Source organism: Euprymna scolopes, chromosome 17, assembly GCF_053919585.1.
Source record: "Euprymna scolopes isolate OS-2025 chromosome 17, ASM5391958v1, whole genome shotgun sequence".
Classification (NCBI taxonomy): domain Eukaryota; kingdom Metazoa; phylum Mollusca; class Cephalopoda; order Sepiida; family Sepiolidae; genus Euprymna; species Euprymna scolopes.
The window spans coordinates 120,527,223-120,555,169 of NC_136498.1; the positions used below are offsets into that span (position 1 = coordinate 120,527,223).

Genomic DNA, 27,947 nt, shown 5'->3' on the forward strand with positions numbered 1-27,947 from the left:
CCCAGATGATGCAGCCTTGATTTCTGAAGTCACGTCGTGGTTGGAGGACCAACCTGGGGTGTTCTACAAAACCAGTCTCCAGAGCTGCATCAAACAATGGGAGAAATGCATAACTCTGGGTGGTTCCTATGTAGAGAAAGACTAATAACTGTGCCAAGTTTCGTTGCTCTACTGCTATGGGAAGTGGGGCAAGGGCATTACTTATTGCACGACCCTTGTATATCATTTTCAGGTTATTTAAATGTTGAATATTTTGGAAAAGGTTTTATGCTTCTAGTTTTTTTTCATATCTCCAAATATTTTTTCATGGGGTTTGGATCGGTTATTTTTAGAGGAAAATTGTTTTTGTTTTAGACTTTGCAGAACATGATTGAATTTTGCTAAGAGAAAGAAAAAAAAACATCAATGGTGCATTTTAGGCCAGCAAGCCAGTATCTTCAGACAGCCTTATGATTTATTTTGTAGATGTATATATTCTGTAAATGATTAATTCTATTTAACCCCCGCCCCCTCATATGGGACGGATAGGTATTATCATTCGGCCGAGGTGTAGTGGTAACGTTAAAAAATCAGAGCTTCACTACTGTCGGGTTAAATTGAAGGTTATGAACAGAATCGTTTTACGAGAAGAAAAAAATGAAGATCAATTTTTACATCACAAAAACCTAAATTCAAATGATGCAGACAACTAAATTGATGACTCATGCTACAAGACAAATGCAGAATCATGCAGACAAAACTTCAATTTGATGCACAATTAAACCAAAATACTTGACATTCAATCAAACGATTTGATATCATTTACAAAAAAAAAAAAAAAAAAAAAAAAAAAAAAAACCCCAAATACATTGACCTCCCCAATGCCATCCATAATAAAATTCACAATCTTTTCTGCAACCCAATTATTTTTGGTATAAATTAACTTTTATCTATGACTGACTTGTCCACCAAGTTTCAGTCATGAATATCCAACAATCTTTGTTTCATCATTGTTCAATGATAGGTTCGAAATCTGCACCTGTGCATTGCAAGGACACTCAGATACAACTGATATGGACTGTGATGATCTGCTTCGGTTCAAAAATAGTCTGACAATCATTTTAAAAGGCATTATTTTTTAACAATTCACATTTGTATTTTAAGTGACCAAAACATTAGGAAAATAACACCAAAGATGAAAGCAATTAATATTAATAATCAATCCTCATCTCAAAAATTCAGTAAAATTCCAAAAACTGTTGGATATGCATAACCGATATTTGATGGACAATTCAAACATATGACTTTTGTTTGTACTATGGTTGGATTTCGAAAAGGATGGGAAATGTTAATAATTGTATGGATGTCATTTTTTTGTATGTGGGAGGGTCATCGTATACTTGTTAATACCTTAAATCATCATGCTTTGGGTAAATCACTTTTTTTTTTTTTTTGATTAATAACAAAAAAATCTTTACCCTTGATTAAAAATAAAATATTGTAACTATTTTGCAAATTGTTGATTTCTGTGACATTTTACATAAAATGTAATGAATTTGACATTTTACATAAAATGTAATGAATTTGACATTTTACATAAAATGTTACATTTTTCAGAGTGATTGTCCCCTCGAATCACATGCCATGCAATAAGTTTAGAAATAGAATGAACCAGATTCTCTTTGGCTGCAGATTTAATAAACGGCAAACTTTATTATAGAGCCTCGTTGACATTTTTTAAAACTTTGGACCAAATTAAGATTAAATGAACTGCAAAATCCAATTTTTAAAAAATGGATGCAATCCGAAGTGGATTTTGGAAACTTCAGAACTGATGTTCGTGTTGCTCAATAAAAAAAAATACAATGCTTTCTATTCTTGCAAGCCACAATGATCAAAATTAGAAAAGAGTATTGAATGAGGAGAATAGGGGAGCATGAAAGGTTTAAAGGGGAGAAGAGATTGAGGAGAAAAAATAGGGAGAAAGTAAGAGGAGGGGAACGAGATTAATTTAGTAAGAGATTAAAATGCCAACTATAGAAAAATGAGCATGGGTGGTAGTAAGAGAGAAATAAATAAATATAAGTTGGAATGGGAAGAAAATCTGAGGCGAAAAGAGTATGAAGAATTGATAAAGGTAAGAGGAAGACCGGACATGGAGGAAACAACGATGTTCAAGATTTAAAAAAGAAAACAAAATTGAATCCAAAAATTAGAAAATCATAACAGAAACTCCCAACAACATTAAGATATGAAAAGACTCAAATACTTACATTCGTGTTCAACCAATCAGCAGGCTACAAATCATCAGAGATAATAAGAAAAAATGGCGGATAAACTTTTATTAGCCACAACTGCAACAACACACTTGAATTGAACACAAATATAACATTCATGAATTACAAGGAATTCTGTGATTTTTTAAAAATAAAATCCCCGGTTTAGAATATCCAGAAAATTCATATCATTTAGCACATTCATACGTTTAGAATAATTTCAAATGAAACAAAATTTGAATTCAACAGCCAATCAAAATCAAGAAAAATCTGAGAAAAATTCAAACCTAACTCTTAAAGATTCTTCATTCAATTTTTCCAGTCTGAATAACTTATTGTTATTAACGCAGAAAAAAAAAAAAAAGTGGGTAGAAAACGGAGGTAGGAGAATAAAATTTTTAAGATTCATACCTTCTGCACAGTATTGTCTACTTTATAATAAAGTTCAGTATGTGTGTGTGTGTATATATATATATATATATATATATATATTGTATAAAAAGCTTTACATATTTTTACATTTCTAGGGATACTAACTAATATATATTTCTAGGGATACTAACTAAATTCAGTATATTGTTGACTTATCACTTGTATAAGCCAACTTATCACTGGAAAATTCACAATTACAAAAAGGGAATTCATGTATATAACAGCGGAAAATAAACAAGAACCCTTAACTTAAATTGTGAAATAGAAAACATGGATCAGCTGTTTAGCAAATAATTTATTTCAATTCCACAGTTTGAAGACTCTATACTATTTTTAGTCGCAAATGGAAATTCAATTTTGTGGCAATTTTGTTTCTATTAAATTTGACTTTCTAAACTCTTTTAGATTCTGATTAAGTGGATTTATTCAAATCAATATTACAGATTTTAGTATTTTATTGATCAATCAATTTCATTGATCAGATTTTGCCATTTTTACCATATTTGGATTTCATCAACATCATTTTCAACATCCCTCCAACGTGAATCACTTTTTCAAACATTTCATTTTTCTAATCCACTTCACATGTAAGGGCTCTCTTTTCTCCACAGTAACAACGTGATCTTGTAGTCATCCTTCGGTGAAGTTATCTCCGAGAGATGGGGAGGGACTCAAGATTATCTAGTATCAAATCAAACGGACTAGAGATACAGCAATATTAGTTGAACTAATAATAAACAACAACTGTAATTAAGATGAAAAAAAAAAAAAAGGCATTAATGTTGTTTACCTGAGCAGCGGCCAAGTTTTCTGCATCTTCCTTCTTACTGGTTGTGGGAAAGAACACAATGTTGTCTATCGTCTGGATCAACTCTAACTGCACGACACATTTGATCAACAGACCCTGGAATAATTTCTGGTCACATGCAACTTCTGTAAAAAAACAAAAATTTTTTTGACAATTTGAAAACTCAACTCAGACGAGAATTATTTCCCATCTGGGAAAATTGTTTTCAAGGATAGTTATGCTGTTTGATGAAGACGGTAGACCCTTCCCTCCTCCAAATCTCAGCTTAAACAAGAGATCTTGTGGAAATTCATTAACACATAGTTTGGGGGCATTAATAGTATCACACCTCATAACACCCACTAATCCAAATATTCTTATATAGAATCGAAATGCTTTCAGACTACTCTCTTAAACACTCTTAAAATACAACGCATTACAAAAAGAAAAAAAAGATTCTTACTAGATTTTGGTATTTTGTGTTCTCGACTGGAATCCTGAGAAATGGTGCTGTTCACACTGTGTTCACTATCAGCTCGCTTTAGTTTATGATTTCCTTCAAGATTGCCATCAAATGAATGGATGGACGACAGCGACCGGGAATCCTAAATAAAATAGAGAGAAACAAAATATTAAAAAAACATTTTTTAAATATATTAGACTTAGGCGATATTGTGTAAAAATATGCTTATTTGCATGTATATGCATATCTTTATTAAGATATGTGCATCCACAAACTACTTATAGGCTATTAGACCTAGGAACTTGAAATTTAAGAATGATTCCCTTCTGTATAAAAGGTATCCTGTTCATATTTATCTTTATTCTTACAAAAAGTTTCCTCTCCTCCATGGGCCATGCAACACCAGCTGAAACATTCTCAGGCTGATTTAAGGAGACTTAAATTAAATTGTAGATTCAGAACATTTTCTTTTTATAACAAACAAGTGTGGATGGGAATCCATATTCGAATTTAAAAATTAAAAAGATTAAGAATTCAAACAAAAGGAGAAAAAATGAAAAAAAACAAAAAACAAAGAAAAAGAAAAAAAAATGAATCATCCACAAAATTAAATTTAAAAAGAAAATCTTGAAGAGTTTTACCATATTTTCCTCTTTGACTTCATGTTCTCCAATTGCTAATGAATGCTGAGAATCCGGACTGTCATAATTCTCCGGCTTCCAGGATAATAAACTAAAAAAATAAAGAAAAAGGTTGTTTCACAGCACGAAGCAGAAAGATTTATTGTGTTATTTTTTTTTTTAATGAAATAAGGAATATGAAATGAAAAATAGTTGAGAGGAAAGAGGAGGAGGTTGGGCTAAAAACAGGGTGGAAAAGCTAAAAATGGGAGGAGGAGGAGGAGGTTGGGCTGAAAACAGGGTGGAAAAGCTAAAAACAGACGAGGGAGGAGGAGGATGAAACAAAACATGACTAGGAATAAGATAAAAAAGAAAAAACAAACAAGAATAGGAAGAGGTGATTAAAAATAAATGTAAGGAAGGCAAAAAATGTTGCTGAGGGGGGGGGGGCTTGAAAAATGAAAAGGTAGCAATGAAAAAAGTCAAACAAAAAGATAAAAAGAAATAAATTGGAAGAAAAATAGAGAGGGTAAGAAAAGAGTGTTGATATCATACTTTACCTGTGTGGAATAGTGCACCGGAATATGTCGAGCATACACGTACAGGTTTTGCTCCACACCTCGGGAGAGAATTTCATGCCATTTGATATGACCAGATTTTCTAAGCAGTTTGTACCGGAACGAGCCAATTGCTCATTGTCTGAAAATACAGAAATGTTTAATAAATAGTTTATCGAATCAGTTTATAGAATCATTTTTAAAAAGAAAATTAAATGCTCAAATTTAAAAATTAACTACAGAAATGTGTGTGTGTGTGTGAATAAAACAGGCCTACAAAAAAAAAAAAAAATACAGAAATAAAAATACAGAAATTTGTAACTCATTGCCTCGTTCATTGGTCACTATCAGACCAAAGGTTGGACATCTAGAAGCGAGTATCAGTATATTATTTTTTTATGGAGTGAAAATTTTCGGGGAACCTATCCCCTTTATCAGTCAAGAATAAAATAAGTGTTAACATAAATTCTTTGTTAGCTCCAGGTTAGTTCTTGCTTGTAATTATCAAAACTGATGGACACAAACACATTCGTTTAAAACTCCAAACAGTTTTAACCATTCAATGAATTACAACCATTTAATCTATGAGGGTTGCATGTTCTCATTCTGTCAGCCATGACTGGGTAGACACTCAAAATACAATTACGAATTGCTTAGTACTTCTACCCAGTCATGGCTGACAGAACAAGAGCATACTATCTCTGTGGATTAAATAAAGAGTCTATTCGAAATTCCCAGCAGATTCCAGAGTTTGGAAAAAAAAATCAGAGGACACATCAATCAGAACATTGCGAAAAGAACGGTCAAGATGAGAACAATAGTTTGAAGAATAATCAATCCTCATCTCAAAAATTCAGAAACATAGAATCTTGCTGCTTGGGATTGATTGATTGATTGATTGATTGGTTTTACGGCATATCAACCTATGTGGTCATTTAATGCCGGAGTCCTTTTTTTTTTTTTTTTTTAACTTTTTTTATTGGGAGGGGGGGGGAATGACTTTTTCAGCCTTTCCTCCCTTTTTTTATAAAATTGAACTAAGAAATTAAATGTTGTATTTATACATGGATGTGTATATTTGGATGACTTTAAATTTCCTTAAATTTTCTTATATAAATTTACTTTCCTTAGGTATGCTAGAATATTTGCTGAGTTGACCTTTTCAAAAAGGTCTTCCATATTGCTTTTCTGTATAATATAATCGTCTCAGGAAGCCACAGGGCAGCCTGATCTGGTAGCACCAGTTGCTGCTTGGGAGAGGAACGTTAATATAAAAAAAAAAAAAAAATGGAACTAGAAAAGAATTTACAAAGATTACATGCCTAATGAAGGGGGTGTGTTCGCTGAAAACCTTCATTTTTACCCATGCACCCCCCTCTCTCTCTCTTTAATGATATAATACCCTCTTTCTCATCCTTAAATTGCTCCCTATTTTCCACCAGCTGGGAGTGATAATTTTTCTTCTGCCACATACTTGACAAAGGAAAAATAAGTATTAATATGTTAATAGCAGTGTATATTAATTTCAGAAAATCTCAAAAGATTTTAATTCTGAAAAATCAATCGGAGTGCCCATTGTGGAGCTCCCCCCTCACTCACCCTGCTGTACACACCAATGCAGTTGTTTGTACAATTCATCGAGAAGGATGTAGTGTAAGACGGAGTAATGCTGGGTAAAAACATCAACAATAGCGTACAGCGCGTGATTACATGTGGTCGTCATCCACTCAGCTTTCTGCAATACAAAAGAAAAGAGAGAAAGACTGGTTTTAAACAATTGAATTTTTTTTTTTTTTTCACTATTTTTAATCTTCATAAAAATGAATTTTATTGGCCCTCAAAAAAAATGTGATAACATGTAATGAAAGAAAAAGAAATAAAAAAAATGGAAACAGAAAAGAGTATTAACAACAAAAAAAGAAAGGTTTTGTCCAATAAATGGCACAAAACACACGTTCAATTGAAAGGCCATTCAACTTCATGTTTCCTATTTGTAATTGGCACAAAGACCGAATGAAAAAAAAAAAAAGAGACTATTGTGAAGAACATGTTAAAAAAAAGAAGCAAAATGATAAAAGTGGCTAGGTAGAATCAAATATCGATGTGTCAAAAGACACAAATTCTAAAATAAGGCTGAAGTAATTTATTCTATTAGAAGGGTTGGGGTTGGGTTTTTTTTTTTTTTTTTTTTTTTTTACAGCATATCAACCCTTTCCAGGTTATTTAATGCCGAATCCAGTAATTTTGAAGAAAATTTCTTTAATATTTTTTTTAAGTTGGTTTCTATTTAACCCATAGTTGGGACCCTAACAGGTACTACCACTCCGAGTTAGAGTGGACCTGGGAGCAATGGCAATTAAAGGGTGGCTCCACCCTCCCCAAAGCCTGCAAGCTGGGGCCTCACCATCGGATATAGTTTAAGGTCATATTCAGGACCTTATATTAGTAGGACAGACAGAAAGAGAAAAAACACGTTGACAAATCTTACTTCATTTTGCTGCTCGGGAAGTTTCATATTGTCAAATATACGGAACACAACACGGAATAAATCCCTCCACCAATGTTGTTGGAATGTATCTCCATACGTTTTCATAATTTCAAACATCACAGTTAAGCCTCTGAAAAAAAGAATTGGACAAAGGAGGAAGATGCTAATTAAACAAAGGGAGATAATCATAAATCATTTTAAAATCTGTTCTATACAAATCGCAAGTTTTTAAGGGTTTTTAACGTCTTCATTTTCGTAGAATTGCCACTATATTTATCACTTAGCATTCATATGTAAACAATGTAACATTTTTAAAGGTTTTCTCTTCAAAAAGAAAACTTTTTTTTTTTATTTAATGCATAGTTAAAATTCTTTTAGAAAAAACAAAAAAAAGAGACATAATTGTTATGTGTTCTTACCTGGTCCGAACATCGAGTTTACATCTGTTTATAACACAGGACAATTCAAAAAGGACAGGGAACCACCCTTTCACCCAGACACGGTCTTCTTCTGGAACATTCATCTCTTCACTGCCATGCTCTCGGAAACTCTGAAAATACAAAATAAATATAAATTTCCCTCATCCACCATTTTTCTCAACTGAGCCAAAGGACAGAATTTCGCTCTTCCCAATTTCTAAAACGCACAGATTTCCATTAAAAAGCAGTGGTTTCACGTGCTAGCCGCCTTTTTTTTTTTTTTTACAAAGGAATCGCCACTTATCAAGGCCCAGAGGCCACTCGAGGATAAGAGTTAAAGAGTGTACAGTGGTCAAAAGGACATTATCATAGTAATCGTTAGAAAAGGCATGCTATTTGAAAGTGAGATTACTGCTATTGGTTGTTTTTAGAGCTTGGCCATAACGAATAGCATTTGTTAAAATCAATTATTGCATTTCACGAAACCTATCATGTTTGTTATTTTCAATTCTAAATTTTACTGTTACTCCATCGACGAATGGTAGTCGAACATTCTTTGTAGAAAACAAATTTATTAAAATGAACCCAAACGTTATCGGCTAGGTTAAAAAAGATTCACAAAACATCTAAAAATCAAAAAAAAAAAAACTAAAATGTATTTTGTATTATTTGGATCATTCGGACTAGTGTTCTCATCCTGTGTGTTATTGTTACATCGTCCGAAACATTGCGAGATTAACACTCAAGATGAGAACATTAGTCCAATTAATACAATTAATCCTTATCACAAAAATTCAGAAACATAAAATATATTTTCTTCAAAGAAAACTAAGAAAATTCATTTTAATTAAAAATTGTAAAAACCTTTGTTAAGTGAACAAAAAGTGTGAATCAGGTGAAGAATGGTGGTCAACTGAAAATGTGGATCACAAAAGTCAATTTCAGAACCAACAAATTCGATGCAAAAAAATAATTTCTTCAAATTCAAGAGTTTTTATTCATGCACTGTAGCCCTCATATTCCTATAACAATAACATACTGAATGTTCGAGAGTCTACGACAATTTTAAATGCTTGCATAAAAAAGTCTGGAAACTTATTGAAGGCACCTTGTAGCATTTTATAGCTCAGATTAAATTTCATGTTGGGTTTGTTTTACTGTACACATAAATTCGAAAAAGTTGTCAAAAAAACAAATATATAACAAATAAATGTTATCAAAGGCAAGATAAGTTACTTTTCTACCTAACTGGATAATTCTTTTAGTGTTTTTATTTAATGCAACATGTTTATTCATCTCAAAAAACAATGTTTACTGATGTGTTTAAAAATTACAAATGGTGCCCGACTGTTGAACACAGTAAATTTGGGAAAATGAGTTAAAAATAAAAACTATACAAAATACTGTTAGAAACCCACCTATGTCATGGTAACATATATTGAGCGAGTCTAACAGTATTTTGTATAGTTTTTTATTTTTTAACTCATTTTCCCAAACTTACCGTGTTCAACAGAGTCGGGTGCTATTTGTAATTTTCCAATACATTAGTAAACATTGTATGTTTTTCGGGCTGAATAAACATGTTACATTAAATAAAAACACTAAAACATTATACAGTTAGGTAGAAAAGTAACTTATCTTGCCTTTGATAACATTTGTTATATGACAACTTTTTCAAATCTATGTGTATAGTAATACAAACCCTTCATGTTTTTCAAAATTATGCCCAAGATGACTAGCATGTTCTTGATTATTGATGTTTCTGAAAAAGGGGGAAGAACTACTGTTTCTGGATCAGAATCTAACACTTACCATTATTTATTTTACCTTGTCGTAGTATTTTTATCAATCCTGATCTAAAAAAATTTGAAATATAAAACATCTTCAAAGAAAACTAAGAAAATGGATTTAAAAAAAAAAAAAAAAAAGGAACTCACAATGGGTTTCTCAGCAACATATTTGGCACAGTTACGAATGAGACGAATTGCTTCCATGCTCGTGTCGGGAAAGGCAGCATTACATGCAAACTCGGAGAGACATTTCACTGCGTCTTGGAATGAATCGATGATTGCAGCAAAATGTTTTTCAAAAATGCTGGCTGAAAAGAAATACACAATCAATATTTTATAAATCTTTTTTTTTTTTTTTTGTCAGTGTCAGAAAATTCATTTTAATTAAAAATTGTAAAAACTTTTTTAATGAACAAAAAATGTGAATCCGTCGAAGAATGGTGGTCAGCTAAAGATGTGGCTCACAACGGTCAATTTCAGGGCCAACAAATTCCATGCAAAAAATATGACTCTTCTATACTATTGGAACAAAATTTCGGAAATCATATAAAACTGAATTTCACATGAAAACAATGGTATTTACATATTGCTCGTATTTTTAAGATGATTATGTCCAAAAAATTACGAAAATCGATAAAATAGAAACTATTTATTTAAACAAAATAATAGAATTTAATGAAAGTGATCTTAAGACACAGGAGAGTTCAAAAGGGAGGTAATTTTCTGTTTTGATTTAAACAAGATGGCAGCAATTTTTCAGCTGCTAACACAATTAAATTTTTGTTTAATAATTCAGTAATATTCGGGTAATTTCGACTGCATAATTTGGAAGCTACCATTGTAACTTATTAGAATTGAAAAAAAAAATCAGTTGAAACCATTGTTTGATCTGCAAACTCCATTTATCAACTACAAAATTTTGTTCCAATTCTGTAGAAGCGCCAAAATCATTTCTTCCAATTCAAGAGTTTTCATTCACAAATCATAATCACCACATTCCAGGAGTGATGTTTCTGATAAAGGAGAAAGAATTGCTGTTTTCTGGGTGTGAATCTATCCCATCTAACACTTCATTGGCTAGTTTTTGACATAGAAGTATTTTTTTTTTTAGCTTCTTACATCAAGTGGCTTCATGCTTTGTCTGTGGCAATTTCCATATACAACAATAACAAATTTTCATTTTGGGAGAAAAATGTTTTTTTATATAAAAACTATTATTTCTCAGACTTTTCTCTTCAATATTTTTGTGCAAAAAAAAAATGTGACTTAATAAAATTGACTTTGTTAAATAGAAAGACTAGCAAACAAACAAACATAACATACACACATTTTCACTTTTATATCTATAGATGTTATTTTTTTTTTAGCAAATATAAAATATGAGACAGCATCAGATCAACACATTATGAAACAATTGCGATGCCAACTATACAATTGGTCGATAATTTTACTCAGTTTTGCAGTACTTACTAATAATCTTGCCAGTGGTCTGAAATGCCAACTCAACAATGCCCTCATCATGGTCAGAAGCAGCCAAATGGAACACGCTGAAAATATTTTTCCAACCAGATTTGATATTGGCAGCTTGTGAGTTAACCATCTGAGCAATACAACGGACAACCATGTCACGAATCGTTGGTGACCTGCACAAAAAAGAAAAGTTCCATAACAATGTCAGCAGGTGTCAGATTAAATCATATTCTAATAAAAAAGGAAAGAAAAAGAGGAAAGAAAAAAAAGGAAAAAAATAAAGAAAGAGAACTGTGCTAAACTGACTTTCTATAGAGAAGTATGAAAAAATTACTCAAAACTTTATACAGGTGTGACACGAATTTTCTAGCAATTGATGGTCTGACATGTCTTTTACCGCAGGTAAAGCACGAGATGAAATTTGATAATTCTGATTCCACCAGACTACTTTACTGATTTTTTATTTATTTTTTATTACATTTTCACCCCAAACAAGGCACATTGCCATTTTGGTGTAGGGGGCTACTATCAGGGGTAACATTTACTGGGGTACCATGTGGGGATTTGGGCAGCAAAATGTCTGTTCACATTACACTTGAACTTTTGGACATCAGTACAGTTGGGAAAGCAGAGACCTTGAATGGAATTCCAGAGTCTAGCGGTTCTGGGGAAGAAACTACTGGAGTAGAAAGATCTTTTACATCTAAGGATCTCTACTGTGTGGGGGTGAGATTTAGCTGCCTGTTGGGTTTGTGAGGGTGTTTACGTTGTGGGGGCACAAGTGCTTGCAGTTCATCACAGCATTGTTCAACAGATGGCTCTGTGTAGCGCCATCAATTTGTTTACCATGTATTTGGAAATTATTTCTTATATCACTTCAAACAATTATGGCTTCCGAGGTAAATTCAAGTGGCAACCACGCTGTTAGACATAAACATTGGTTTAACATCATCATAGCAAGAGGTGCGTTGAAAGCCAAATCACAACGCAATATTATGAAAATAAACAAATATTTTACTTGTTAGAAATTTATAATTTAAAAATATTTCGGAAGCAAACTCCATCCTCAGTATTGTTTGTTTCTTTTTTTTTTTTTCTCCTTTCTTGCCATGGTGTAAATTTGGAGAAAGAAAAGTCAGTAGCATTGTCTCTCAGCAGTTGTATTTTGAAATGCCAGGCAAACAAGTAAACTACTTGTTTATTTTTGTAATATTGCGTTGTAATTTGGCTTTCAAGTGCATCTGATAAGTGTTTTATTTTATTCAAATTAAACCAATGCTTCTATAATGGAACTCACACCCCTAACGTTAATCTCGTGTATCCAACGCACTGTTCCCGACATTTCAAAATAAAACCGCTGAGAGACAAGGCATGGATCTTTACTACTGACTTTTTTTTTCCAACTTGTCAACATGGCAAGAAAGGAGAAGAAAAAAACACAAAATACTGAGGATGGAGTTTGCTTCCGAAATATATCTAAATTATAAATTTTAAACAAGTAAAATATTTATTTTCGTAATATTGCGTCGTAATTTGGCTTTCAAGCACACCTGATACATATTTTATTTTATATAAACACGGGTTTATTTCAATTCAAGCCAACCATTCAACTTTTTCTTTGTTTCTTTCAATTCCATGTAGTTTAGAGACATTGTGGGCGTAGAATTAAATCAGAAATTAGAAATGGATTTTACAAAAGAGGAAAGACAGAAGAAATATTAAGATTATACCATCTTTTAATGTTATTCATGTGAGAAAGAGTGGCAAAAGTATTATTTTTTTTTTTAAATAAAGCATATAAAAAATTGAAATGAAAGCACTTTTAAGCAAAGGAATAAGATAACTGTTTCATTCAGGTCATGATTAATCATGTAATCAATATGATTGCGCATGTAAGCAGCTTTACTCTCATCTTAATAGCGGTTCTCTCTCTTCATCATAGCAGCTGTATCTGCACAGTTGTTCTCTTATTCTTCAGTAACAGTGATTATAAAAGTTGTTAATACCAACAGCACACATTCGTTTTGGTTTTAACATTTCCTTTGATTCATTTTTACGTAAATTGCTTTTGATATCATAATACATAATATTAGTTTTCCCACTGTCAGAGTGAGAGGAAGACCCTGCAACACATTCATTTAGTACTGCGATTGTTTTATTTTATGGTATATCAACCCTTTTCAGATTATTCAATGCCGAATCCAGTCATTTTTCAGGTCATTTTTTAGAAAAAAGTTATGTTTCAAGTTATTTATATCTCCAAACATTTATTCATGGAGTTTAGTTTGGTTGTTTTGTAGACGAAAATTGTTTTCAACTTTGCATAACATGATCGAGTTTTGCAAAGGGAAAAGATAGAAACAATAACATCAATATTTGGTGCATTTATGCCAGGAATCTGATATCTGCAGACAACCTGAACTAGTAGCACCAGCGTTTGAAAAAGAAAAACATTTTATCATTTTAAGAGACATGACATCATAAAGAAAGATTTAAGAGACATGACATGACAAAGAAAATATGCAATTTGAAAAAAAAATTAACATGAATATGAATGCCACAAAGTTTGCAGATTGCAGCTAATTTAATAAATCATTCCACTTTTTTTTTTCATGTGTTCAACTAATTGAGCAAATCGTCCCCAGTCTGGCAGGATAGCATCACATGTGACTAGTGAAAACGTATTTTTTATAACTTGAATCGATTAAATAATTGATGTAAATGCATTTTATAAGAAATTCATCATATAGAGATCAATATGAAAATGACCCCCTTAAGTGTGTAACATATGTTCCCTCAGGGGCACCTTTAAACAAAAAAGTCAGACTAATTAAAAAGCTGAAAAATCGGATTAAAAAAATCTTATGAAAATAGTAAACCTTGAAATTAATACTTGACAGTAATTTCACTGAGAAAATTAAGTTTAAATTAAATTTAGTTTAATTTAATTTTATTTAGTTAAATTAAGTTTAAATTTAATTAAACTCTGTAAAATATTTTTTTAGTCTTCAAGATCAATAAAAAAATATTTTTTGTTAAAGAAAAATTAATTTGATTAGAGTTAAGGTTAAACTGAAGAAAAAAGTTTTTAAAATTATATCCTACTAGTTCGTTAATTAAGAGAACAAAAAGCAGCAGCAGCTTAACTGATCTCCTCAATTTTCAAGGTCACAGTTTAAGGCAATGTTAAGAGTAAGCTTGAGTGGGACCTACCGACGGACATAACCAGCTAGAGAAGTGTGTTGTCCACATCTATAAAAAAAGATAAATATGACAATCTTACGGCAATACAGAGATGTAATAATTTCTCTGAAATCTCACGTTCCTATGTCGTATAGTTGAATAGTACTAAGCCAACAGTCATTTCCTGTAGATTTTTAATCTTCAGTTAACAATGGCTTCAACCAAGTTGACAGAAATTAATCAATAAAAAATGATAAATCAATAAAAAAATTATAAATCAATCAAAAAACAACTCAATAAAAAAATGTAAATCAATCAATAAAAGGCATAAATCAAGCAATGAAAAACAAATCAATCAAAAAAACAAAAAACAAATCAATAAAAAATGATAAATCAATCAATAAAAACCATGGACATTAGAATGTATTAGTCACATAGTAATACATACAAAAAAAAATCATAATTATACAATCATACGGTGAAATTGTATTCTTAACACCGACTGAGGATTAAATTTTCAACCCCCAGTAGACTATCACTTAGAACTCATTATTTAGCACCATCCATTATGTCACAGGTCCTTACAAAGGTTATATCAGCCTAAATATTATGAAAATCGCATCCAAATCCTCATCATAATTCCGAAAAACATATTTTAGTCTCTCAGTGTTGTTTATTCCTCAATAAATCTTCAAGGGGCAAACCCTACACAGAATCAAAAAAGAGCAGAATGTTATATTGTTGTGGAACAGAAGAGAAATTAGCTGTTATCCATCTAACTACAGGGTGGTCAAAAAGTCAGGTAACATTTTAAAGAAAAACGATATTAGCAATACACGTATATTTAAGTACCATACATTGAAATATAGAATGAAACAAACATGAAATATGTTTATTTTGTTAATTGTCGTCCATTTATCTCTATCAATCGCTGGAAGCGATTAACCACTGATTGTGTAACACGTGTAATCATGTCAGCTGATATCCGCGCAATCTCCTCTTCAATAAATAACTTTAAAGACACTATTGTATCAGGCTTCTTGCCATAAATGCTATCCTTTACATAGCCCCAAAGCCAGAAATCAGGAGGGGTAAGATCTGGAGATCTGGCTGGCCATTCAACTGGGCCACGGCGACCAATCCATCGTTGTTTTTCTACCTTTAACATGTTACCTGACTTTTTGACCACCCTGTAGATAGCTTTGTATCTGTTTATCTGTCTATCTAATTGGAAGTAAACAAGAGACGAGATGTGAAGCTGTGTTTTGATAAAAGTTGTCAAAACATGATGAGGTGTAAATTGGACATGTTACACAGGGAGAAAGTTGACCAGCATCGAAAGTACACGTCTTTCTGTCACGTGTTTTGGTCAGCTGAGAAAATAGAGTTGGAAAAGGACGTCAAACAGAGCGGACGGTTTAACAGGTCACACCTCATCGAGGAGGGAGCTGACATGTCTCAGAATGGAGACTAGAATCAACCACCCAAGCAAAGATATTCACTTCCCAATTTTCTGCAATTGACACCTGGGAAGTAATAAAAAAAAAAAAACTATAGAATCAATCATCGTCTTGGAGTTGAAATGCATTCGTCCACAGGTTCCAGTTTCCATCTAAGAACAGATGAAATTCCCAGGTGGACCAAAAGACCAAGGATGCAGTTGAAAATTGGTGAGGTATGTCGAAATACATGTATGTGTTTATGTAAACATCTCACACACACACACCTACACGTGTACGCAACAGATTTAGATGATCATGGAACATAAATAGATTGTAACACGATAACTTAGGGTTCAGATATTGAAGAAGCCACTAACAGACATTTAGTAACATGACACAGACAACATTTATATGAACACCACCCCACAATGTAACACGAACTCTTCCAGGAGTAAAATATCTAAAACACTTTCAAAAAACATTAAAATGAAAAAAAATTTTTTTCTGGAAATAAAGTCTAAATGATACAGCAGTTTAGATGCATTAAGTAAAAATTTTGTCTTTATCAACCTTCTTCCATAATTGTACAGCAACTCATCTGAGATAAAAAGTGTACCAAATCTAATATATAAACGGCTGTCGGTCTATCAGTGCCTCCATATTTTCATATTTCTCTATCTCCTCTGAAACTAAGTCGCAGAGTGGCACTAGGGGCCTCAAATGATTGGATTTTTTATGGGCCGTTCTTTTATAGGTCTTCAGCCGGTGAAAATAGTTTTTAAGCATTCAATAATGGGTCAAAATTGAAAAAAAAAAAACATTAAACATTTTGAGCATTCATCTTAGTTTATTTTTAATTTTTAAACAGTTTATACGCGTGTCACATTAGTACAGTGGTAACGTCACCAGCTTTGAATTTGTTTTGGATTCTAGATGATAATACTTTTTTTTTTTTTTACTTTTGAAATTAATACACAAAATCTGGAAAAATTAAAATATTATATTTAAGAGTATTTAATGCCCAGGCAAGGCTAGTTATATGCATAAAGTGTTCAAAAAATCATATCTAATGATGTGTTTCAAATAGGTATTGTTTGCAAAAATATTTAATCCCAAAAGGGTCGATGCATCATAAAAAATAATTTTTCTAGCATGCAATTAAATATTGGGAATGAAGGAAGGAGTTAAAACTTCTGTTGAAGTTTTGTTTAAAAAAAAAAAAAAAAAAAAAAAGGAAATAAAATTTGATAGAAATGTTTTGATTTAGAAGATTTATTCTTGCGTGCAAAAATATTCCACTTACCGATTTTTCTTCATGATATGTTCAAATGGGCGCAGGAAGTCTTTCTGAAATCGGAAATTGGAGAATTCTCCCTTTTCCAAGAATTTCATTGACAACTGCCGGAGGGAATCAACAGCAAAAAATGAAATGTCTTCATTTGGATTACAACCAACCTGAGAGAAGGAAAAAACATTTCATCAAACAAAAATTATATTTCATTAAGAATCTCTTATTTATTTAAATAAAGAAAAGCAACTGCATAGAATAAAACAAAATTTTAAAAATCATATTTCAAACAATTTAATCACAAAATTAAATTAAAAAAATTCATTTCTGTTTATTCATTAACAAGTCAGCCATTTCAATATTTTGTTAATAGTTGAACAAAAAAAGAATGAATTACTTTGCAACCTTTCAAAGCATTTAAAATGTTGAATAGAAAAGCCATTTAAACTTTTAGTGACAAATCCTCATTTAATTAAAAGATTGAAAGTTATGGAGGTTTACATCCAATCATTTTATAAATGGAGATTAGAACATTTATTAATAAAATTAATAATTTTATAACAATTTGATTCAATTAATAGTTTATTAAATAAGCAATACCATAACTGAATTTAATTTTCAAATTCATTAAAAGAATTGATACAAGAAAACAAACAGCCTTTCCAAACGCCCCCTTAGGTAAGACGCTTTATCAAATCTCAACACTAACATACTGTACATGCAATAAACCCTTATCCACGAGTGGCTTCCGGGCCTTGATAAGTGGTTATCACCTTGTAAAAAAAAAAAAAAATACAAAATCATAAAAAAAACATTCAGAAAAAAAACTCCCGGGCAACATGTGGTCAGGACAGCTAGTTATGTATAAAATAATCCTCAATAAAATCTTGCCATCAAAATATTTTTACTTCTTATCTATATATATAAAAGCGAAAATGCATGTGTGTTTGTGTGTCCGCTAAAAACTTTCGACAGACAGAACAAAAATTGACAAACTTGGTATAATATTAAAGCTCCATCCTTCGCCCGAAAAATATCGAAAAATTGGCCAAAAACGTTCACTTTTTTCACCCTGAAATCAACAATTTTCTACAGGGGAGGGGGGGGGGGGTCAACAAAAACCGTAAGCATGCGTCAGATGACGTGATGACCTGATTTAGTTTAAATAGTTGAAAAACTGACTAAATTTCATGTACGTCGTCTTAGCTCAGTTGGTTAGAGTGTTGGGTCATCATCTAAATGTTTTGGGTTCGAATCGTGGTGTGAGATGTCTTGTTTCTTTTTTTTCAATTTTTAAATTTAAATATTGAAGCAGGGTTATTTAAGCCATTTTTCACGTAACGTTCGTTTTTCTGTTTTTTTTCTTAGGTTTTCATTAACACCCCCACCCCCGACCAACCACACACACCCAAAAACACCCAGGTACCCACCGATTTTTTAAATTTTAATATCAAAACAGGCTTATTTAAGCCATTTTTCACATGTTTTTTTTTTTTGGTTTTAACGTTCGTTTTTCTGTTTTCTTTTTTGTTTTTGCTTTTTTCGATTTTTACATTTAACATCGTTTGTTTGTCTTACGGGAAACATCCAGAAGCAATCAGCTTTGATCAATTGGGAGCTGCTTTCCCCCTCCCCAAAATCTGTTGGGGAAAAAAAAAACAGTCAAATTTGGGTAAATAAACCCAAACACCCGCCTCGCAGCAAAAGTTAACTGCGTGACTTCTATTTGACCTTCTTAATTAGGTCAAATGGAAGCAGCAGAGTTAACTTTTATTGCGGATACCTGTTTTTAATAGTTAAATAAATTCAAACGTGTCTCCGTTGTATGTCGCGATGGCCCAATGGTTAGCGCAGCACTTTTTTTTTTCACACTTTAATTTCCAACTTTGCCTCAAGGGTTCGGGTTCGATCCTCATACTCACCTACCAAAACTTTTTATTTTTATTTTAGTTTAGTTTGATTTACCCAAAATCACACACACCTCAAAACACCCGGGCATCGCCGGGTACCCCCGCTAGTTTTTAATAAGACTCAATTCATAGTTTAATTATGAAAGATTCACAAATTTATTTTAAGATCACATGCAGAACAGGAGGCTGCACTGGTTTGGTCACATTGAAAGAGTGAATGAGAGTTCTTGAATTAGATGTAGAATAGTTGTGTAGCAGAATCGGTTGACAGGCGAACACCAATGAAAACATGAGGAGGAGGGAGGAAGTGATGAGGATGAGATAAGAAATAAAATGAAAACAATGTCCAAATTAGTTTGGAAGTCAATTTTTAAAAAGCTGTCCGACACATGCAAGCATGTAAAACAAACTTTAATTCAATAATGCCGACTGATAACTTTCTAAGAAACTCATCTCTTGCCAGGTCTTTATTTATCCCTCTTTCCATCAAATCCATTTTTATCACTTTTTTTTTTTACTTTCCTCTGTGAACCGAACCTGCTATTTCAACTGTTCTACATCTAACCCAAAAAACTCTTTATTCTTTCAACATGACCATACCATCAAAGTCTACTGTTCTTCACATCTCCCTATACTGCCCAGATTTCATCTGGGATCAGATCTAAACCTGTCTTTAAGAATCACATTAGGTATCTATTGTATCACTCTTATTTCATTTCTTTTCATGCAATGCATGTCCTCAACCCTCACTAGCAAAGTTTCACTTCTAAACATCATCACACTGCATACACATGCCTGATAAACTCTTCCCTCGGTCAACGGTGGTAATTCATGACCAGCAATTATTTTCTAAATTTTCAAAAGAGGAGAGAGGGATAAAAATATTAAAAAAAAAACTTACTTTGTTAAAATGGTCACCTAAATATTGCCATATTCGAGACCACTGCAATCTGATACGCCCCATATTGTAATACGAGATCTCTACAATCTTTTGTAGACTAAACATTCGTGGATGACTGGGATTGGCCAGCTCATCAAGGGACACTTGACACAAGGCCTTCACAAATTCAACTGGAAAAAGAAAACAATTTTATTCGATATTTTATGATCAGTTTTGAAATCAATTGTTTTGTGAGATTCAATCATTAAACAAAAATATAAACTGGCAAATTTTTAGTCTTTGCACACATGCTGTCAACAGAAAAATAAAAATTAGATTTTATTTATTTTCTGTATTTACATATCACTACTAGTAAAGTTTAGAATTTTTTTTTTTTTCTTGTATAACAAATTTTGTTTTTATGTTTCCAGCAAGGAAAAATAAAAGCATTTTTTCAACAGTACCCTTATGAAAAAAAGAAAAAAAGATATCTTTCATTAACCTCAATGCTAACTATGTTCATGTTGGCAACACAAGGAAATTTTATATTCCTATATATGATGGAAGCAAATTCGCTTTTAAACATTGCCATCACTCGATATAGCAAAATAAAAAAAATAAAAATAAAAAAAAGGTATGTAGAAACAAAAAAAACATTCAGTGATGGGCTGCACAAATGTGGCTTTTAAGCCCTGCTAAACTCTGGCATTCCTTGGCACACATTGTACAAACATGTGCACCACTAGCAGCATGTTCTTGTTATTTATATATATATATATATATATATATATATTGAGAGTCGTTCAAAAAATGAGGCCTCCTATTTTTTTAACTTAAAAAGTTGAAGCACTACGAATACGAGAGTGGTACCATTTAAACAAGCGACCATTATACACACACAGTACTAACTAATTATTTTTTTTAAATAATTCTTTAATTTCAAGATATTTTCAGTGTGTCAACATAATAGTATGGGAAAAAATAATAATTTTGAAAACAAATTTTACCAAAAGGATTTCTAAACCAAATAAAAAAAATTATTAATCTATTTTGAGTAAAGTAAATACTACGGATGGGACGATTCCAATATTCTTACAGATTCCACAAAAAGTTCCAATTTTTTCGATTCCCGATTCCGATTAATCGGCCCAACACTAGTAAATACCAAAATGTATAGTCATTGCGTCAAAATTTTCCAAGTTATCTCTCTTAGATTTATTCTAGTCCAATTTGTTTTGGTTTTTAAAAATCATGGCAAATTCTTGTTTTGTAAAGAAAGGTAAATAACTTAATAATAATAACAAATAACTTAATAATAACAATCACTTAATAATAATAACAATCACTTAATAATAATAACAATGACTCAATAATAATAACAATGACTCAATAATAATAACAATGACTCAATAATAATAACAATGACTCAATAATAATAACAATGACTCAATAATAATAACAATGACTCAATAATAATAACAATGACTCAATAATAATAACAATGACTCAATAATAATAACAATGACTCAATAATAATAACAATGACTCAATAATAATAACAATGACTCAATAATAATAACAATAACTCAATAATAATAACAATGACTCAATAATAATAACAATGACTCAATAATAATAGCAATCACTTAATAATAATAACAATCACTTAATAATAATAACAATCACTTAATAATAACAAAAATAATAACAATCACTCAATAATAATAACAATGACTCAATAATAACAATCACTCAATAATAATAACAATCACTTAATCTTAATAATAACAAATTCTTGTTTTTCAAAAGAATAGTAAATAACTCCGTATTGAATTACATTTATTTTATGAAAATAATTCAACCCAATCAAAGTATTTTCTGGAATGAATTAAATCGAATTACATTTTTTTTAACAACATATTGCAACAATCCACTAAAAGAAAAGATGAACCAGAAAACTTGATTTCAAGAAAATTGAGAAAGGGACTGACTTTATATATTAGAGTAATGATTACATCTTATTTAATTTTAAAAATCATTTTGAAACGATTGTTATCAAGAAAAAATGTCATACCAATCGCATCACCATCCAGACGGACAGATCCCGTGAATATTCTATCAACTGCCACCACAACACTTTGAGAGCTTGTCTCGCCCATTGTTTCTTGGATACTTGCCAGACGCTTCTGGTCAAGAGCACCACCAGAAATCATGCCTATTTGAAACAAAAAAAGACGGAGAAAAAAATGCTTAAAACAATTCTTTTTAAAAAAAAGAGATATAACGCATTAGATATGTATTTTTGTTTTAAATAAAAACAAATGTTTGAACAAAAAAAAATCCAGAAAAATTAGATGAAATGAGAGGTTGGCTATATGAAGATAACTTCTCGCCAGGAATCGTTTCTGTCGTGTCAATACATTTGGATGAGCAGGTTGTACGGAAATACTTGCTAAAGAAATCTTCAGTTTTTTTGCAAGAAAGTTTTTCCATTCTCCCACATTCAGCACTTTCTATTATTAAATTGTTACCCATCTGGTACTGTACCTTTCTCCCAGACCCTTACAGATCCATAACAAAAAAAGAAAAAAGGTTTGTTTTAGAAGTACTTACTGTTGGGGTCAAAGTTATCAATCGGATGACCACTGCCATACTGAGACTTATCATTGGCCCCACCAGCACCAGCCCCGGTGCCACTGCCTCGGCTTTCCCCGGATGAAATATACCGAGGTTTCACACCAGTTCCAATCAGCTGAGCTAACTCCAACTGAGAAATACACCGCAGAATCTAGGGTAAAAAAGAAGGGAATATAAGTTTGGAAAAGAAAAAAAAAATAAATGGAGATTCTATTTAAAAAAAAAAAAAATTTAATAGCATTAAAAGACAGGATCAAAGTTGCTGATATTTTTTATATAATCATTAAGATTTATTTTTGTTGTGGTTTGTACTGATGACCTAATGGTTAGAATCTTTGACTTTATAAAAACTGAACATATATATAATCTCTTTACTGCAAAATAAAGATAATGCTGCTAAAATCAGCTTTCTTTCTATTATTCCAGTACAATATGACACTTGACAAAAAAAAAAAAACAGAACAAAATCGACAATAAAAACAAAAGTTGTATATACAAAAAACTGACAGTTTATTTAGCAACGGTTACATACTACATTATTTTTCAATGTAACTGATGTCAGCAAATATGATCATTTTAGATGGCACATGGAATAAGTCATACATTTTAATGACCAAGAGCCTAATCTATAGCAGCAAATGCCTTCACAATGACAGCTTTCAAACAGTTGAAACTGTTGTGAGTATTCTTGTTGATCCTGGCTCCTATCATGCCCCAAAAGAAATAGTTAAGAAGTTACAGTCGGGTAAGGAAGGAGGCCAAAAGCGCAAGGACCAGTGGTGAGGAGCTTGGCTTTATTTGCAGAAGCGGAATTCTGCTAGAAGATGTATGAGCATTCGGTGGCGATCTCATCCATCCAGGGTTTCACCACGCTTTTCAGCACTTCCTTGTATTTTGTTTACTTTTTGTCAAGTTGTGAATTTTGCAGCAATACTTTGTATATATCTTGGTTGAAGAAACTTGTTCTTAACGGTAACTCTTATCACTGAGCTGCATAAAGACCTAGTGTGAGACGCCTGGTATTGTCCACCCCTGTGTCAGAGACACTTGCAACACCATAAATACCGAATCAAATGAAGTAGTATCAGCAAGGATGCACATACATTAGTTTTTTTGTTTTTTTTAAATAGAAATTCTTTTTGTCATCTGAAGGACAATTCTTTGTAGACAGATTTGTACGTTAACACAAAGAAAGTTTCCATTTTTTTTCCATAAAAATTTTATATTCATACAATTTTTTTTTTTATTCAAAAAATCCAAACAAGAGTTATGATGTTACTGATAAGAATTTGACAAACAACTTTGATAAAGTTTCCCCAAGTTAAAAAAAAAATTTACTATATTTGGGCAGCATTTTCTCCTTTTATGTATGTTTCATTGAAGAGGGGAGACAACTCTTGTTTGTTTTTCTTACAATCCAGTTTTTCTTTTTGACAAACTAATTTCCAAACATTCTGTTCAAGTGTAGAAAGAAATTTGCCGTATTCACAAACGTTTTCAACTTCCATAAGTCTCAGGCGAGTGATGAAAAATAATATTTTTCATCACTTGCCTGAGAACGACTTATGGAGGTTGAAAACGTTTGTGAATACGGCAAATTTATTTTTACACTTGAACAGAATGTTTAGAAATTAGTCCGTCCAAAAGAAAAAATGGATTGTAAGAAAAACAAACGAGTTGTCTCTGCTCTTCAATGAAATGTGCATAAAGTAAAAAAAAAAAAAAATTGCTTCTTAAATGGCTTCGAATTTAAAATGGGCAAAACATGAACATAACAAAAGTGAGAATAGTCGTCCGAACCATCTCAAGAAATTCCAAAACATTTATTTTTACCAGCGGGACCTGTAGAAATTCCACAGCAGACTCTTTAATATGTAATATATTGATGTTGGCATTCTGTGGATGCTTTTTTTTTTAAATTTATTATTTATGAGAAGTTTGTTTTTCATTTTTTTTTTTTTTCTCAGAGTTTTTGGGTGGAAAATTTTCTTCTTTAAATAAAATATCATATCTTATTTTATTCATCAATAAAACATTCTTGTCTCGGTTTCGAATTTCAACCCATAACTGATTGAAAAAAATAAAAAAATTTTTTTTTTTTTTTTACACTGTCGTCTGCAAATTCGGACGATTGAATTTAACAACGATAATATAAAGGGAGTTCTCAGTCTCTTTCTAATACTCATGCTGAAAGAGAGAGGGAGGAGGGATTTTATTTCTCAACATTCTGCCATCTGGCTTAAACAAGAGAAAAAGAAAGGCTTATCGTTTTGTTAAAATGCAACGTCCGACGTCACACACCCATCGTTCATAGAGGGAACAGCTTTGACGTGAAGCTTAAATGAATTAATTACAGAGAGGTAACAAAAGCGATGTTCTCAGCTGATGTTTAAATTCTCTTATTTATTTAGAAAGGAACGCCATGACGCACAAAGGTAGGAAAGTAGGTGCTACGCTATTAATACATAGATTATTTCTATATTTGATCTTTGCTCATTAAAACAAAAATTCTTTTATTTCAAGGAAAAATAGGGGCATGCATTATCAACCTAATGAATATATCATCATGATCATAGAATCAATCTTATTGGATCTATTTTGGTCATTTATAAAACGAAAGGTATGAACCCTATAACCCAACTATGCATATTGTGTTCGATTGACAAGCAATAGATTAAAATATTGTTTTAGCATTGAAAAAAATTGCCATAAAAACATACAAAAAGATCCGATGATGACTTACCTCCAACCAAGACTTTCCTAAATAATTACCGTCTGTGTGCGCCACAGAGATGAGAGTCTTGATGGTGTCAATATTTTTCGTTTTCATTTCTGTGATGGGAGAGGCAGCAGTGAGTAGTGTGAAACGGGCTAACGCTTGCACGTAAGCGTCTCGTTCCAACTGTAAACATAAAAACACAAAACATTTTAATTAAATCAATTTTACGACGGGTGTCCAAAAAGTAATGCCTTCTATTTATTTTATTTTGCCCAAATGGATTAAAAAGGGATTGCAAATTGCATTGTTATGATGACTGAACTTATGCATTCATAACCTGAAAGTTTCATCTCTCTGTTGCAGACATTGATAGTGTGAGACTCTAAGAAAGCAACCCATGTCATGGATGTGTGTCAGAAGCAGAGATGAACCATCGAATTTCTTACAAAAGTGCAATGAGAACGGTTATAACTATGTAGAAAAATAAATTGTTGAGCACACAAGGTCGCTCGTTTTAATGATACCACTCCTATCTTTGTAGCCCTTCGACTTTTTGAGTGAAAAAAAAATAAATAAAAAAAGTAGGCTTTACTTTTGGAATGACCTTCACATGTTAAATTAAAACTTTTCCAGCTATTGTATTACGACAATAAACAAGATTTAGAGCAGAAATCCAAGCACAACAAAATGTCATGCAGTCGATCAAGCAAAATGTTTTTTTTGTTTAGTGCTTATTTGTGCTTATTTACTTGTTTCCCGACGAGAGCAAAGTTAGACACAAGGTCAGTTTTTTAATGTGGGTAAAATTTAGCTCTCTAAAAGATGCACTCTGGATTGGAACAAAAATTAAAATTGCTCCAGTCTAGAAGGATTTCTTCACTGATTGAAGACAGAATAGGCTGAATGTAGCATTAGAACAGATACTACACTTTGTTTCTAACCAAAATGCAAAGGTCACTTTTCGTTGCCTGCACCACAATAGTTATAGTCCAGTTGCTGTATTAGATATTTCATATTTTCAAATTACAAAGTTGTCATCTGATTTTAGTTAAACTGATTCGACATTTGGATTTCAACATTCATTGGTCCACCGATTTAGTCAAATTTGGACCTTAGAATTCACCCTCGTCCGTTTTTCCCAAAATTCTTAATAACAACTCATTACATTTTTCTGAAATTTTGCATGAAGTTACAACTACCCAAGGGAGGAAATGTAACATTCTTGGATTTTTGATAAAAATTCTGGTTGTGTCACAAGGTGGTCAAAAGTTGTCAAAATGGCCAAAAATAGCACTTATCAGGACATAGAATATTTTCCGACCATTAGATTTTGCTGAAAATTATCCAAAAACAAGATTACATGGATATACATCTGGAAACGTAATATTTGACCCTGGGAAAATTCTGGTTGCATCCCCAGGGAGTCAAAAGGTCTAAAAATAGCACTTTTCAGGACACAGAATCTTTTCCAACCATTAGATTTTGCTAAAAATTATCCAAAAACAAGACCACATGGATATACATCTGGAAACAATATTTGATATTGGGAAAACTCTGGGGCTTGAGCCACAGGGTGTTTTAGGGGCAAAAAACACCATTTGGGCCTAATTTTTATTTTTCTCCTAAAATTCAAGGCATCAGTCAGGGGACCATATAGTTTTTAGCTTGTTTTACAACATTTTAATGTATTGTTCACCATCGGATTGCACTCATGTTTATATTTCAGTATTGGGATATGATACCCAGCTGCACTTACAAGTTGAGTTTTGAGTTAGAGTTTGTGATCTGCTGAAATGGGGAAATTACAAAACCAAACTGAAAAAGTGGACGATGCCAAATTTACACACAGACAGAAACTTGCGTAATTAATCAGTAAAAATAAGAAAAAAAAAGCAAATCTTGACGAACCTCCATGTGGAATATGCATGTGATTCTGATTGCACAACGAATGCCGTCCAGACAAAGGGAGGCAACTTCAGTATCATCACAATCCTGAAGGCCAACGCTGAAGGCAGCTAAAAATGGAGTCCAAGCAATCTGCAAAAACAAGCAGATGAAACAAAATTCAGTTCTAAACGGAAGTAAAAAACAAAGATTTGATTCATAGAATATAAAAAACACAAAAACAAACAGTAAAGCAGAGCTAATAATTACAAAGTTGACTCTTCTAAAATGACACCTATGAAATCATTAATATAATTCAAAATCCTTTCCGCAATCTAACCAATCAGCCGCCCAACATCCTCCCACCATGATATTTAATATAGCGTGATCCCCTATTTTTGAGCCATTCTAGCTTTTTAGGACAGTTAGCCAAAAAACTGTTTAACTATGGGAGATAAATTACATGCAAAATTTTATCTGGGAGATGTTTTCATATTGAAAAGTAAAAACCAAAAATTATTTATTTACACTAAGTGGTCAACCCCTTAAAAATACTCGTCTTAACCCTACCTTAACCATAACCCTAAGTTCGAGTGGCAAACACTTCCCCTCAAAAAATCTCCCTTAACGCTATTACTAATGTTGAGTTAACCCTCTAGGGCCGCCCGTGCCATATATATGGCACAATTCTAATCAGGAAGATTAGAGCCAAAGGTGAGAGAT

General features: G+C 32.1%; 1 protein-coding gene across 7 annotated transcripts in view; it reads right to left on the minus strand.

Moving 5' to 3' along the window:
• The window catches only part of LOC145296942 (brefeldin A-inhibited guanine nucleotide-exchange protein 1-like), a 259,000-nt gene that overhangs the window by 10,396 nt on the left and 220,657 nt on the right, over positions 1-27,947 (minus strand). For 4 of the 7 annotated variants that reach the window (XM_080143154.1, XM_080143149.1, XM_080143148.1 and 1 more), the window contains 17 exons: positions 27,249-27,377; positions 25,365-25,523; positions 22,598-22,772; positions 22,059-22,199; positions 20,006-20,175; positions 17,210-17,361; positions 14,495-14,533; positions 11,282-11,454; positions 9,959-10,119; positions 8,022-8,152; positions 7,603-7,732; positions 6,714-6,849; positions 5,118-5,256; positions 4,579-4,669; positions 3,938-4,079; positions 3,478-3,620; positions 2,253-2,276 (listed from right to left, as the gene is read on the minus strand). In XM_080143154.1, the coding sequence (XP_079999280.1) occupies positions 2,253-2,276; positions 3,478-3,620; positions 3,938-4,079; positions 4,579-4,669; positions 5,118-5,256; positions 6,714-6,849; positions 7,603-7,732; positions 8,022-8,152; positions 9,959-10,119; positions 11,282-11,454; positions 14,495-14,533; positions 17,210-17,361; positions 20,006-20,175; positions 22,059-22,199; positions 22,598-22,772; positions 25,365-25,523; positions 27,249-27,377 (2,235 nt within the window). The remainder of the gene's footprint in view (positions 1-2,252; positions 2,277-3,477; positions 3,621-3,937; positions 4,080-4,578; positions 4,670-5,117; positions 5,257-6,713; positions 6,850-7,602; positions 7,733-8,021; positions 8,153-9,958; positions 10,120-11,281; positions 11,455-14,494; positions 14,534-17,209; positions 17,362-20,005; positions 20,176-22,058; positions 22,200-22,597; positions 22,773-25,364; positions 25,524-27,248; positions 27,378-27,947) is intronic. The other 3 variants (XM_080143151.1, XM_080143150.1, XM_080143152.1) reach the window with 3 other exon arrangements.